The sequence below is a fragment of the Dendrobates tinctorius genome, unplaced genomic scaffold (genome assembly GCF_039654945.1).
Source record: "Dendrobates tinctorius isolate UK_male_01 unplaced genomic scaffold, ASM3965494v1 ptg000073l, whole genome shotgun sequence".
Lineage (NCBI taxonomy): Eukaryota > Metazoa > Chordata > Amphibia > Anura > Dendrobatidae > Dendrobates > Dendrobates tinctorius.
Window position 1 is genome coordinate 5,104,195 of NW_027361741.1, and position 15,133 is coordinate 5,119,327.

Sequence of the window (15,133 nt, forward strand, 5' to 3'; positions counted from 1 at the left end):
ACGATTATTCAGCCAACAGCCATTTAACGAGCATGCAGCTCTCAATTTACATTCAAGTTAGAAAGACTAGTATGATTTTTAAACCTGTTTCCACATATATATCTGAATTCATGTGCCACCACTAGTTCAAAAGTGCCATTATAGTCACAAAGACTTTGGATGTTCAATAAGGGATAGGATCATCTTATTTGGGAATTGGCCTCAGCACAACAGACAAAGGGTGATGTAATAATAATCCCCTGTTTTTGTTACTTGGTTTTCTGTTTAGAGCATTTGGACTAAAATAAGTTCAGAAATCACTTACTGTAAGCAAATAACTCAAATTGGAAGTACAAGCATGCATCCTAGGTTGAAAAAACGCAGCTATAAATTGGAAAAAGCAAAAAGTTCTTTTAAATTACCTTTTGTAATGGCAGCACCAGGAAAGCTCCACCACCGCTGGCTTCTATTATTATGGCAACGAATTTGGGGTTAACAGCACAGAAGGAGCTATCCCAGGTAACACGGGAAACTCTGATGTCATCGTAGCACTGATCATTCTTCACGGCCTGCCCAAAGACATGCCGGAATTTACTTTGTCGAACCACACGCCTCATTGCTTCTGTAAACGGACAAAAAAAGTGAAATAAGGTCAGTATGTATACAATGCATAAACAATACTGCGATAATGCTCAGGGCAATTAAGGACATGGCCGGTGTTTTTGGAGTACAAAGTGTTTATCTGTCATCCTGTACACTGGTACTACCAATTCTAACATGGCTCATTAAAGTAAGCATTGAGTAATTTCTATGAAAGCTTACCTGCAAGGCAAAAGTGTTACAAAGCTAAATTTGAGGGCGAGGTTGAAGCAGTAACGGCTCTATCATTAACGTAGGCGATTACCCAAATTCTGGTTGACAGCAATTTAGCAGAACTCTAAAATTACAGTCATATGAACAGTGAACATTTGTGGACTTTGATGGGTGAGAAATACACTCTGGATTTTTTTACTCACCCTATTGCATTTTATAATAATGGATGCTCTGCTAATCAGGCAAAATATTACTCATTACTGTAGATCCACACGTGTCCCTAAACCTGTACACATAAACGGGCCAGTAAGCCTCTACCTTTAAAATCCGGAGTATGTGAAAAGGAAAAAAAAAAAACACTTTGCCAAGTATGGATTTAGGAAGTGAAAAGGTTGGACTAAAGTGATTCCAAAACTAAAGATTAAGTGGAAAAAATGGGTTCAAAGATCAAGAAAGTTCCTAATTTCCAACAAGTTTGTCCTAGAAACATGGATCACCCATCTATAGGCGATAAGTTTACGATCGCTGAGAATTCAACTGCTAACAAGCCTCCATTGAACCCCAAAAAATAGTGGTCCAAAGTCCGCTGTATGAATGAAGACTTAGTGTGCAATTCTCACCACCATTCAGGCTCGGACTGGCCCATAGGGTAACAGGGGAATCCCCTGATGGGCCCCTGTGCAGATCTGGGCCCCCAATCCCACTGTATGGGCAGTCCTTGGCATAATTCACTTTGTACAGAAAAAAAGCAGCATATAATTCATTAACCACATTATCCAGTTTATTATTATATAGCGATATAGGTACATTTGTGAACAAGGGTTGTGTAGTATTTGTATGCAGGTGAAAAGTGGGCCCCCTCAAAGTCAGTCACTGGTGGGCCCTTAGCACCCCAGTCCGACACTGCCACCATTCCTGCATACAATGAACATAACATTCAAGAGGATTTTGGAACTTCTACTCTTTATATTGGTAGGGGTCAAAGACCTATCACACATTTTCATCCATCCTGTGGATAGGCAATATATGATATCTATGGGACAACCCCTTTAAGGAGCCCCAAACAGCTTCTTTCACGTGATGCCAAATAACTGGAAACATAAGAGATGCTGATTAACTAAAGCCTTCTTTAAAGCAAACCTGTCAGCAGGATTTTGCCAAGTAACCTACAGACACTGTCAGGTTGGTGCCGTCATACTGATGAAAAGGATATCTGGGGTGAAGAAATCTGTCTTGTAGTTCTTGTGTAATCAGTGTTATAAGTTTTCAGTTAATGAGAAGCTCGTGCTCCAGGGCGGGACTGTAAGCAGTCTTATCTTCCTGCTCTAAGCTAGAGAAACCAAGGAAAGACCTGTCCACATGCCGCCCCCAAGCACAAAAAGTCTGTCTCTACGATGAGAAACATATTTGTGCCTTGGGGCGGCCTGTGGGCAGGTTTCTCCTTGTAACCCAAAATCCCCTGTCAAGAGACAGAAGGATAGGGCCATTGAAAGAAATCCAAAGTTGGACTGATTTTACAATCCAATCAGCTGACAAAGGCGAAAATAAAGTTATGTGGCCGAACGATCTAAGAGAAACAGGCCAACAAATTGCTTTCAGAGAAGGTCTATTTAAAAAAAAAAATTTAAAAAACACACAACACTCAACTTCAACCCTGTAACAGCCTACCAGCAGGAGCTTGTGGACATAATAGTCAAAGCATATGAAGAAAACATTATCCCCCAAAAAGCATGGATACTATAGTACAGGCAAAACCACGTTTACCAACGTTTTGGTTCCAAAAGTGCATAAAGACCTTGTTGATGTTTATGTTTTTGTAGACGTAGGTAGGATTTAGAAGCTAGGCAGGTTTCATTATTGGCACAATGACAACGCTATTGTGATTCAATTGGTATTATATTTTGCTTTATTTATATACAACTGATGCACACATTATGATTCACATTTTCATGTTATCTGAGCATATGTATATTTTGTATCAAGCTTATCATATACTAAATGTGTGTATTATATAACTGCTTATGGTTTAATAAACGAATTTAAAAAAAAAAAAAAAAAAAAAGACCTTGATGCCCCGGGTAGGCCTTTCATGTCAGGGAAGTAAGGGTACCGTTACACCTAGCGACTCACCAGCGATCCCGACCAGCGATATGACGCGGTCAGGATCGCTGGTACATCGCTAGGTGGTCGCTAGTGAGCTGCCACACAGGCAGATCTCACCAGCGACATCGCTGGGGACGGGGATCGCTACTTACCTGTCAGACGCGGCGATCCTGCGTCCTCCCGCCCGGCTCCACGCGTCGCTCGTCGGCGCCACAGGAAGCACAGCAGGAAGTGGAATGGTCCAGCAGCTTCTCGCGCGATCAGCGATAACCAGCAGGGGAGCCGGTCGGAGGTAAGTATCACATGCAGCGATATCGCTAGCAATATCGCTGCAACGTCACAAAATCGGTGACTTTACAGCGATATTGCTAGTGATATCGCAGTGTGTAACGGGGGCTTAAATGTGTGAAGCTGCTTGTCAGATTATAGATTTTTTTTCTAAAACCACTGGTGGCTACCCTGCCTTCCCACGTCAAGGATAGCACTGCAGCGTCGAGTAGCTTCGATGGAATACATCTGCAAAAAAATGATACTATGGGAGTTGGGCCCATTACTTTGGTTTTTCTATGGGTGCCTTGTTGATATTGTTTTAAAAACATTGCTTAATACTGGCACAACGGGTCATTGCACTAAAATTATGCAACGTTTTGGCGCAAACAGACAAATTGAGTAGAGTTGTGGTGACCACAGCTCTTCAAATTCATCAAGCTACAGCATTCACTACATCACAAGTCTTGCAGGGGCTGGAGTAGGATTTGTGATGAGGCACATGCAAAGGTGTATGCCACTTGTCCAGCATTCCTAAATCATGAGGAGCCATACCCCTCTTCATGAATCAGGAGTATATCCATATGACTTTAGCGCATCTCCTCATCAAGGCTGGGTGAACACCACAGGTCTTGATGTATCGAGCCTTTAGTCCCCAATTCATCAAAACCCAGCGATTTTCTCACCAATCTTGATTGAGTGTGGTGGTGTCAGACGCTCCCGATTCATAAATCTGGGGCGTCTGACAAGTGGCATGCACTGTGCAACAGCCAATAAATCTTATTCCAGTCAGTGAGATTTCTGAGATAGGGACCTCAACAACTTGCCAGGAAGTCACTTCCCTGCCACGTACCCTCCCAGCTCTGCTCATCTCAGCTGAGTTGGGAAAAACTGGCATTAAAATATCAAGAGTCAAAATATTTGGGACAACTTTATAAGTTGTGACAAAATTTTGATTATAGCTTTGAAAATTATGCCTCTTTTTTGGACGTAAAATCTTTGATGAATTGGGACCATGTCTTCTGTAGTGTGTATGACTACAAAGACACTAGTAGGAACTGCTATCAATCATAGCAAGATGGCCAGACCCTCATTGTAAATACGCACCTGTACTTTGTCACCCCTCACATCATTGTAGATTGTAAGCTCTTGCGAGCAGGGTCGTCTTATTGAGCTTTAATTATTGTATTATCTTTAACATTGTTACTTATGACTGCTGTGTAAGAACTGTTAAACTAAAGCATTGTGGAATAAGTTGGCGCTATATACCGTAAATAAAGAGGATTATGATTATTATTATAGCATAACCACAGATTAGGAAACACAGTGTAACCTCAATTCTTATTACACAAAGGGAACTTTAAAGTAAGGGTAGAAAATCAGCAATCACAAATCAGGTGCCTGGGCAGAGAGCTCTAGGTGTATATTTCCATAGAGCCGTCTTAGGCTAGTGTACAATATTTAAAAAGAAACCAAGTGTAAAGTGTATGTATTGCATACATCTAGCATTTGTAGACCCTGCTCTTCCTATGACATAGGGCAGTAGTGACATCAGATCTGCAGAGACTTCAAGAAGAGAATAAAAGAAGCGCCTGCCACTGATACGCAGCCAATTAGAGCTGGAAACAGTTCAACCGCCCGCATGCAAGCGAAGAGTAACCTCTACACTGCCAGAAAGAAAAAAAAAAAAAACACTTGTGTATATCATTCATTATCACATCAGATTCTTGATCAATTGTGTCAGCCATTATGGAGATATTATGCTAGTTAGTAAAGACCATGGAAAGGGGAGAAGAAAAAAAAAAAAAAAAAAAAAAGACAGCAGAGTGTTATCAAAAATTATTCCCAAGAGTCCAGGAGGTCCGGATAGCCACAAACCTAGAGCACTGTTTGGTCTAGTGAGCATTCCTGGCTTGGGATATTTGCAACATATTTAAATGCTTGAGGAACAGATGGCACCCTGCTGCATGTCCTGAAAAAGCAGTTTTCAGCTACCTTATTCTCCAGCGCCATAGGGTACTATAAATGCCAAAAACACCGCAGTTTGTTATACATACAAGAGGATTAACATTCAAACACATTTCTAAGCCCAAAAATAGGTTTCAGCCGCACACTGCTCTTTGAAAGATTACCATCTTCGGTAACAGCCACTCAGTACCCACACAAAATCCGTAATCCACCTACGAAAAGCGTTCCCCTTTTATGTCCAGGTTCAGTTTATAGCACGACGCTGCTTTCTCGAGGGTGAATACAAAGAGTAGTCTCGAAAGCTTGCAATTTGTTACCATCTTTACAGTTAACCATTAAAAAGATATCAACCACTGAGGACTCCCAAAGCTTTATAGAAGAGCTAGTCATCCAACAGTGGCTCCGGCACTTGTTACAATTAAAGGACCAGCTTTTATCAGGAATCGTACAGCATTGCTATATTTATGTTCATGGATTTAGAACACAAATTCTAGAATAGTTTAGCATTAAAATAATCGGTGCATTAAATTTAATGCTATTAACGCTAGGATTGTGCCCACAAGTATACATTCAATCTGTAAAAAAATTATGTACACTAATGTAGTGGCGAATCAGAAAAAAATGCATGTCATCATTTCATATCAAACTTTTCACATGCTTTTTAATGCTGTGGTTTATCCTCATTGAAGTGGCAAGTTGGGTAAAACCATGGAAAAAGCAAAATAGAAAAAAATTAAAAAAAAGACAATCCCTAAATACCATGTGGTTTTAATTCACATTAGCTTACAATACTTCAGAAAATACTGTTGTTGAGTGGAAACGGCACATCTGCTGGTAAGGTAAATGTATTGTTTGTGCAACCATGCACCTATTCTCATCCGCTAAACTGCAGTCTGGAGCAAATTTAGCCCAGTGAGAGAGGCGATTCCACCCCATCTGCTTGATTGATTGGGACGTATGACATTCTACCGACATTAGTATTTAGTTTTTCTTTTTGGTGGGAAAGGAGATATAGGTCATGTGCACACACTGAGTATTTGGTGAGTTTTTTACCCCAGTATTTGTAAGCCAAAACCAGAAGTGGAATGGTCAGAGGAAAAGCATAATAGAAACATTTACACCTCTTCTGCATTTATCACCCACTCCTGGCTTTGGCTTACAAATCCTGGGGTAAAAAATTAAAATACTCAAAGTGTGAACGTGGCCATAGTCCTTTATTCAAAGCAGAGGAATAGGATGTATCAAGGACCTGGTGTGGATAGCCCCCCATCTCAAAATCTCCAATAAAGGTCATCAGCTTGCCTTTTGAACACTTTTTTAGAGCAGTTCCTCCTGTTGTGGAGGAACTGGCCTGTGAGGTTTCCCTTTTTGAGGGGCAGTGGGTGGTGACCATCTTATTTTATAAGGCTATTTGTGGCTGTGGGTTTGCAGTGTATGTATGTTCCAATATTACCATCCTTCTCCCTCATAATGGCACACTGTTTATGACATTCAAAGTGAATCTCAGACCCAATGTATTGATGTTTAGGGATTCTACAAAAAGTCTGAAGTCAGACTCTGGGTCAGACCACAGGGTAAGGATATCGTCCATGTATCTGGCCCACAAGCTAACAAACAGATGACACCACATACCCTCCTCCTCCCACCAGCCCACAAATAAATTTGTGTACATCAGAGAACAAGGATTCCCCATTGTTGTACCCATGAGCTAGTGGAGGTACCTCCCACCAAAAAGAAAACAATGTGTCAGATTATAGGAGTTCACGGATAAATTTATTATGCTCAAACATTTTACGGTGTTAAACCACCAAAAGCTCTGGTTTGTGTAGGATCCTACAATAGAGGGTCTCCACATCAATGGAGGCCAAAACGGTATTCTCCTCTATAGTTACTCCCTCCAATAACTTAAGCAGATGTGATGTATCTGGGCATACGTTGAGAGTGAGGTGACAAAGGTACGCAATATTTTGTCGATGTATATTCCAGCACCTTAGGATACAGAGTCATTACACATGTCTCAGATAACCTTTATGGATTGTGTGTTGGGTCAGTCAGCAGGTTCTCATACGTGTTGGGGTCATCTAAAAAAAGAGCGAGACATCAGATATTTTGAGTGGTTTAACTGAACAAGATTGCTCCCCCCTTTGACTGATGAATTTATGATTTCTTGTTTCCCCCCCCTCTATCTAGTCGGAACCGAAGACTCTTCCACAGATAGGCCAAGGTCAGACTTACAATTGCAATGCGAGAAACTTGCATCAATAACCGCCTCTGCCGCTCAGGACTGGAGCATGCTGCGGCATGAGAATACATGCAGCCGCAAACTCCAGTCCCAAATGCCGGTGGCAGTGCCAGGTATTGATGCGCAAGTTTCTCACATTGTACTTGCAAGTCTGGCTCTGGCCATACACTGAGGATTGTGGTTTTTAAAACTAGTAGAGGAAGTTCTGGTCAAGATTGCAAAGATGTCAATACTTGTAACCTCATTGTTCAGGGGGCATCCTCTTAAGATCAGTAAATGGACCCTGATCCCTCAGTTTTTCAAGAAGTGTCTGATAACTCAATGTCGTCGTTCAATAGTCCCAGTCGATGACAGTTGGCAATTATGGTACTGACAGAAAAAAAAGCCTCCATTTAAGAATGCATCCGAAAATATTAAGATCTTTGACCCAGTTTAAACAATTAAATGGGTTTGTGGGTACAAAATTGAGTCCCTTACATAGTACTGTGCAATACTCCCTTCTAAGATCATGGGATGTCAGATTTTTAATTTGTCCCTGATCCATTAGAGCTTTTTCCTCGGATTGTAGCCCTTAGGTGGTCTATAACATATAAAAGCTCAATGTGTATGTATGTGTGTGTGTGTGTGTGTGTATGAATGAATGAATGAATGAATGAATGAATGAATGAATGAATGAATGAATGAATGAATGAATGTCAAGGATTGGCATCCGCAGCGTCGTAGCTACAGCCACAAAATTTTGCACACAGTCACACGTCTGGACCCTTAAGGGGGTTTTACACTAAGCGATATCGCTAGCAATATCGCTAAAACGTCACTGGTTTTGTGACGTTATAGCGATATTGCTAGCGATATCGCTATGTGTGATACTTACCAGCGACCGGCTCCCCCGCTGTCCATCGCTGATCGCGCGAGAATGTCCGGCTCCATTTCTCGTCGGGCGCTTCCTGCTGAGACTTCCTGCTGTGACGTCCAGCGACGTGTGGAGGCGGGCGGGAGGACGTCTGGATCGCTGTGTGTGAATGGTAAGTATCGTGCGCTGCGTCGCTGCTGCATCGCTGTGAGGTCTTTCTGTATGAAAGCTCACTAGCGATCATTTAGCGATGCACCAGCGATCCTGACCGGGTGGGATCGCTGGTCGGATCGCTGGTGCATCGCTAAATGTAAAAGGGCCTTTAGAGCGTCATAGGCTATGTTGTGAGGTGAAATTTTAACCCTACACGTTCCAATTCACCAAACAATTTTGCCCCTATCTACATAATGGGGAAAAAGTGAAAGGAAAAGTGTTGGAGGCAAATTGACAGCTGCCAGATGTGAACAAGGGGGACTTAAAGAATGAGAGCGATGGCACCAAACAGTATATACCATACAGTTGCCAAGGTGGGGCTCTGACATGGGATACTCACCACACACGGTGATATGAACACACACAAAATGCACCACACTACCATGTGCTTCAGCACATATACCACCCTCAGCACACATTTCACCACACATACACCAACCTCGCCGGATAAAAGTCGAAACACAAAAGTCGCCACGCTGTCCCAGAGCTGTTTAAAAGATGAAAAATGAGCTGTGATTGGTTGCTATCAGCAACAGTTTTCTTTGGAGACAGTGGTGGTAACTGAGGCCTATTATTCTTATCATTTCTATGGGGTTATTGTCCTTCTGTAAGGCTGAGTGCACACGTACTTTTTGGCCCTGCGGATTTTTCCGCGCAGAATGGAAGAAATCCGCAGGTCAAATGACCTGCATTTTTCTTGCGGATTTCTTCCATTTTTCATGCGGTTTTCCATCGCGGTTTTCCCCCTGCGGATTTGGATACAGGGGGGATGGAAAACCGCACAAAAGAAGTAACATGCTGCAGATTTTGTACAGAGGAAAAATCTGCAGCGTCTGCACAGCGTTTTTTTTTTTTTACATTGATTTTAAGGCTACTGTACATCACAATGCAGAAATGCAACGTTTCTGCGGGGTAAAATCCGCTGCGGAACCGCTGCAAATCTGCATCATGTGCACACAGCCTAAAGCTGGAAATAACATTACCGTGCCAACACAGACCACCCTCTGACACAGACTGCAGGGGGAGCCCAGTATCACACAGGATAGGATTAGATACACGGCTCAGCAGTCAGTATCACACAGGATAGGAATAGATACACGGCTAAGCAGACAGTATCACATAGGATAGGATTAGATACGCAGCTCAGCAGTCAGTATCACACAGGAGAGGATTAGATATGCAGCTCAGCAGACAGTATCACACAGAATAGTATTAGATACGCAGCTCAGCACACAGAATAGTATTAGATACACGGCTCAGCAGACAGTATCACAAAGGATTAGATACACGGCTCAGCAGTCAGTATCACATAGGATTAGATGCACGGCTTTTACGTGCAATATAATCATTATAATTTGTTATAACTAACCACAGTTGGTTACTTTGCCCAGGCAACGCCGGGCTCTTCAGCTAGTATAAAATATAAAAAAGAAAAAATGCAATGCTGAGGAGTATGGAGACAAAGATCTCGAATCTGAGCCTGTTGGTGGCTTCTTCCATGACCCTGTCTGGATTGACTCCTCAGTGTCCACAACTGACTTATGTGGTCTTCCCCTTCCACGAAAAGTTACATTATTCTCTCCCTCTGTTCTCCCAGTGTCGATATCAGATGATATATCATTGGTTTGTTTTGATGAAGAGGTATCTGCTTGGTTCTTCTTGAATTCACCCAGGTCACGAGTAAATTGTTTCCTTTATTTCAAAATTAACTGGAATTTCTTCTATGATGTCTGTAGGATGTTTTTGCGTCTGTTAAAGTTGGGACCATATTTAAGACGTTTTTGGGCTTTTTCAGTTAGGACTTTTAATTTTTTAGTTGAATCTGCAATCTTTATCTCCTCAGAAAGAAGAATGTGCATAAACTTAATTGAGGACTCAATTGACTCCTTTAACCAGGCCGCCAGCAGTTGGACTCGTAGCACCGCCGCTTCTGCAGACGTTATCATGCATGCGGACATCCAGCATGGCGATTATCACCACCCCGCTGAAGAGGTCATCACGCATACACAAATGACGAGCAACCTATCTTTTGGTAGGTAGACTCCCTGCCCACACAGGCACACTCTGCATCCAGGGACACAGACCTTCAACACATGTCGAAGATTTTACTAAGGGGCGTTTGATTGTGCCATTTCCAAGATATGGAGCCATATTTAAAACCCACATGTGGTAGACACCAGAATGGGTTGGTGAAAGCCTATCATAGCTTTGGACCATCTACTATTCAAGTAACCATCTATCTTTATCCTAAGCCTCCTGATGAACCATAAAGATGGGGAAAAGCATTGAGGCAAAAGACTAATACGATAAGTATATAATTTCCAATCTTATAGGGAGTGTTATTTCTCCTTACAATATGAATGACTAGCAATCGTTTTGAATTACACATTTGATAATCTAACATTTTTTGCGAGAGGCGCAAAGTATTGTTAGGGATATGGTGATCTGTATGAGATTGGTGGGTTTTTTTTTTGTTTTTTTTAAAGTATATTGAATAAAAACTCAGGATTCCATGTTCACGAAATATATTTCCCTTTGTATGAGGAGTACTTTTTATAATTTCGAACCCCTTTAAACCCTGTCAAAAATGTCCTTTATCTTTACAGTGAGGCATAACTGAAGGCTTATTTCTGAGGTCTTGAAAGCAAGGCTGGCCATGCTTGATCCTCTAAAGAACTGGATTTTAAACATATACGTGTATTTGCTGAAAAAGAGGCAATGTCATATGATATAACACAGAAGTCGGATTGTGCTTGGTAATTATATTGGAGTCATACGAACTTCATGATACGCTTCCTTTTGGGAACAGCAGAGGATGTGGATTTAAGATAGGGAAGTGACTAAATATTTTGTAAAGTTGGGGGCATTACAAGGGGAAGAGAAGCATTTCATGCCATGTTTTCTTTGTTTTAGCACTATGCAATATAAAGAGGATGCTTCAGCCATTGTGGCAGTCCTATATGATTTAACATGAAGTCTTATTTAATCTTTTTCCCCTTTCTGGCAGATGGCCATTACAACACTGATAAAAGATCAAGACTCTGAAAACCAGTCAAAGATGAACATGCTTGTAGATTGCTCTGGCGAGGACAGCATGTTAGAAAGATCACTTCTGGAGAAATCATTTTCTGAGCTTTGACATTATATACGGTATTAAGCAGTTGCTGTAAAAACTGCTTTGAGCAATTTTCATGTTTTGACATTTCATTTACAGTCAGTGGAAAAATATGTTAAAACAATAGTCACCAGCTGTCGACGCAATGAAAGATAGTTTGGGGATGAAAAGCAAAAATTGCATTGGAGCTATAGATTTATACAGAACCATGGCATCCTTACCATGCTGCCCATATACCATTGCTGAGTATTTCACTATTGATCATCATCCACAAAAATACTGATTTATCTTCAAATTTGCACATAGCTTTACTCTACCTGCATGATTTTCTACAAGGCTGCCACTTGCTTCCAAGCCTTTAAAGACAAGCAAAAAAAAAAAAAAAAAAGCTGTGCAGTGATAAAAATCACAGATGGATAGGCATGTTAATCCCTTCACGACATACGCCGTACTAGTACGGCACATGTCGTGTCTCCCCCTTTGATGTGCGGGTTCTGGCAGTGAGCCTACATCTTTTCCAGCACATGTCAGCTGTTTTGAACAGGGAAAGCAGGGAAACAGTTGAGTTTAAGTGCCTCATGCAAATATATATGCACTTTCATGCCTTGGCATTAGATCAATGAGTATACTTAGGCAACCAGATCTAAAAGATTCACTGCTAGCAGCTACCTTTGCATTTGCAGACCAATGATGTCTCAGACATGCTCAATTGGAGACATGTTTGGAGACCTTTACATACTAAGCCTAAAATGTCAAACAGAACACCCCATAAAGCAGGAGAGGGCATTTGCATGATATTGGGCTACAAGCTATAGTGTAAAAGTATTCCTTTGACCTCACGCTACTGCTCTCAAAAGCCATCATTGGATGCAGAGCAAGATGGCAATGGAGGCTGGATTGGCAGCCTTTCCTATTCACTGAGAACTCCTGCTTTTTTTTTGGATGCAATAGTTGAAGACCACATGGGTAACACCACGAAGAGGCCTTCACGAGGATCCCAGAGCCATTATACAATACGACGATACCAGGATGCATGTTGCTCGTGCTAGGAAAAGTAGCCTGCATGGCCTAAACATGCTACCATGGCCTGCAGCATCCATGGACTCATTTACCATCCAGCACATCTGTCACATCACTGATTGGCAATTGCAATGGGAGCTGTCAGCAGCAGACGTTGAGAACTTGTTTGCCCTAGTGCAAATGTAGAAAATTCCTCACTTAAAGCACGACAAGACGCAAGTGCAAGCATTTCTAATTTTCTAAACATCTCGATATGTCCTGCATTGTGTCTATTTTCTCATACTTTGCATATCATTAACATGTCTATCTATCCCATTTCCATAATACCACATATTTTCCTTTCTGGTGTTGTAATTTCAAAGTTGGAGCGTATTACTTCTCAAAAGTCAACAGCCACAGTAGTTGCCAACCAGACAACTACTTCTTGACCTAAATGTTTGGCCCCAATTAAAAAAACAAAACAAAAAAAAAAAAAAACAGCCATATACTCCCCTCCTGGCGCCGTTCCAGCGGTGTCAGCAGTTGCGGTCCTGGGGCTCATGTGCGGTTGTATGACACGTGGTGCCAGATCAGCACTGGCGTAAAGGCCCTTTTACATTTAGCGATGCACCAGCGATCCGACCAGCGATCCGACCCGGTCAGGATCGCTGGTGCATCACTAAATGATCGCTAGTGAGCTTTCATACAGAAAGATCTCACAGCGATGCAGCAGCGACGCAGCGCACGATACTCACCTTTCACACACAGCGATCCTGGCGTCCTCCCGCCCGCCTCCACGCGTCGCTCGTCGTCACAGCAGGAAGCTGACGACGAGAAATGGAGCCGGACAATCTCGCGCGATCAGCGATAACCAGCAGGGAAGCCGGTCGGAGGTAAGTATCACACATAGCAATACCGCTACCGATATCGCTATAACGTCACAAAATCAGTGACGTGTTAGCGATATTGCTAGCGATATCGCTATGTGTAAACCCCCCTTTACTGTCGCCTTCGTACAAATTGGACATGAAGAGGAAGTCAGGGCTGCAGCTGATCTCCGACTTCCTGTTCATGTTCAATTCGTTCAAAAGCCGAGACCGACGCTAGCGCCGATTGGGTGCGGGGCACCACATCTCACAAAACCGTATGTGAGCCCCAGGAAAGGGAGTGCTGTCATGGGGCCAAACATCTGGATCAAGAAGGGGATTGTCCTAGTATTGGAGAACCCCTTTAACAGTTTGTGCAACATAGGTTAATAATATAGTGTTTACTAACCAGGTACTAAATGTAGATATCTTGAAACAAATGTTTCAGGCTAGGATTAGAAACTGGTGGACAATCAACAAAACGTTTTGTTTTTAAGGATTTCTTCACATTTGCAGTGGAAACTTGACTTTCCAGTTCATTACAAACAGAAAAATGAAATTTATGCGGTGCCAGAAGAGTCTTAATTCCAGCTATGGTCCCTAGCTGGATCTTCAAACTATATTTCCTCTAAAAATATATTTGGCTAAAATTATGCAGTCAAACTGGTTGATGCCACCTGCAGTTGAGCAGCATAAGTCAGATGACATGATGTTCCCTTTAAACACAGGAGCGAAAACAAAAAAGTATTAGGCTATGTGCCCACGTTGCAGAAATGCTGCGGAATTTTCCACAGCATTTCTGCAACTCCCCCACCGAAGGAAAAACACATGCGGCATTTTAATGAGTTTTCCCGCAAAAAAGGTAGAATGTAAAAAAGTCTTAGTTACTCACCGGTTAATGGTATTTTTCGGAGTCCATGACAGCACCACCTGAGAGATTGGATCCGCCCTTCAGGAACAGGAAACCTACAGATACAAAAGGGCGGCACCTCTCCCACGCATCAGTTGGATTACAGAGCACAAGAGGACCTCCAAGGTTAATGGCATGATTTATGTACAATACTATCGCTACTTAATTAGCACCAGTGGGTATATACAAGAGGAATCATAGAATCATAGAATCGTAGAGTTGGAAGGGACCTCCTGGGCCATCTGGTCCAACCCCCTGCTCAAAACAGGATTCGCTAAATCATCCCAGTTAGATGTCTGTCCAGCCTCTGTTTGAAGACTTCCATTGAAGGAGAACTCACCACTTCTCGTGGCAGCCTGTTCCACTCATTGATCACTCTAACTGTCAAAAAGTTTTTTCTAATATCTAATCTGTGTCTCCTCCCATTCAGCTTCATCCCAAGCGCACACCCAAATTAAACTAAAGAGAGGGAATATACGGGTGCCGTCATGGACTCCGAAAAATACCGTTAACCGGTGAGTAACTAAGACTTTATTGGGTCGTCCATGACAGCACCACCTGAGAGAATTACAGAGAGTAATAACTATTTAGGGAGGGACTACAGCATGCAGCACCCTTATACCAAAAGAGAGGTCTGTGGAAGCACCCAAGTCTAGCCTATAATGACTATAAAAAGGTGCTCGGTGAGGACCAAGTATCTGGTCAATGGAGACTTCTGATCTCTCGGCCCACGAGGTCGCCATGGCTCTGGTGGAATGCGCCCTCAGCTTCCCAGGTGCCGGTCTGCCTTTTGAGGTGTATGCTA

At 42.3% G+C, this 15,133-nt stretch overlaps 1 protein-coding gene across 2 annotated transcripts in view; it reads right to left on the minus strand.

The window, feature by feature from the left end:
- CORO1C (coronin 1C) overlaps positions 1-15,133 on the minus strand; it is a 103,972-nt gene that overhangs the window by 63,270 nt on the left and 25,569 nt on the right. For both annotated transcript variants that reach the window (XM_073582586.1, XM_073582587.1), the window contains exon 2: positions 402-601. In XM_073582586.1, the coding sequence (XP_073438687.1) occupies positions 402-601 (200 nt within the window). The remainder of the gene's footprint in view (positions 1-401; positions 602-15,133) is intronic.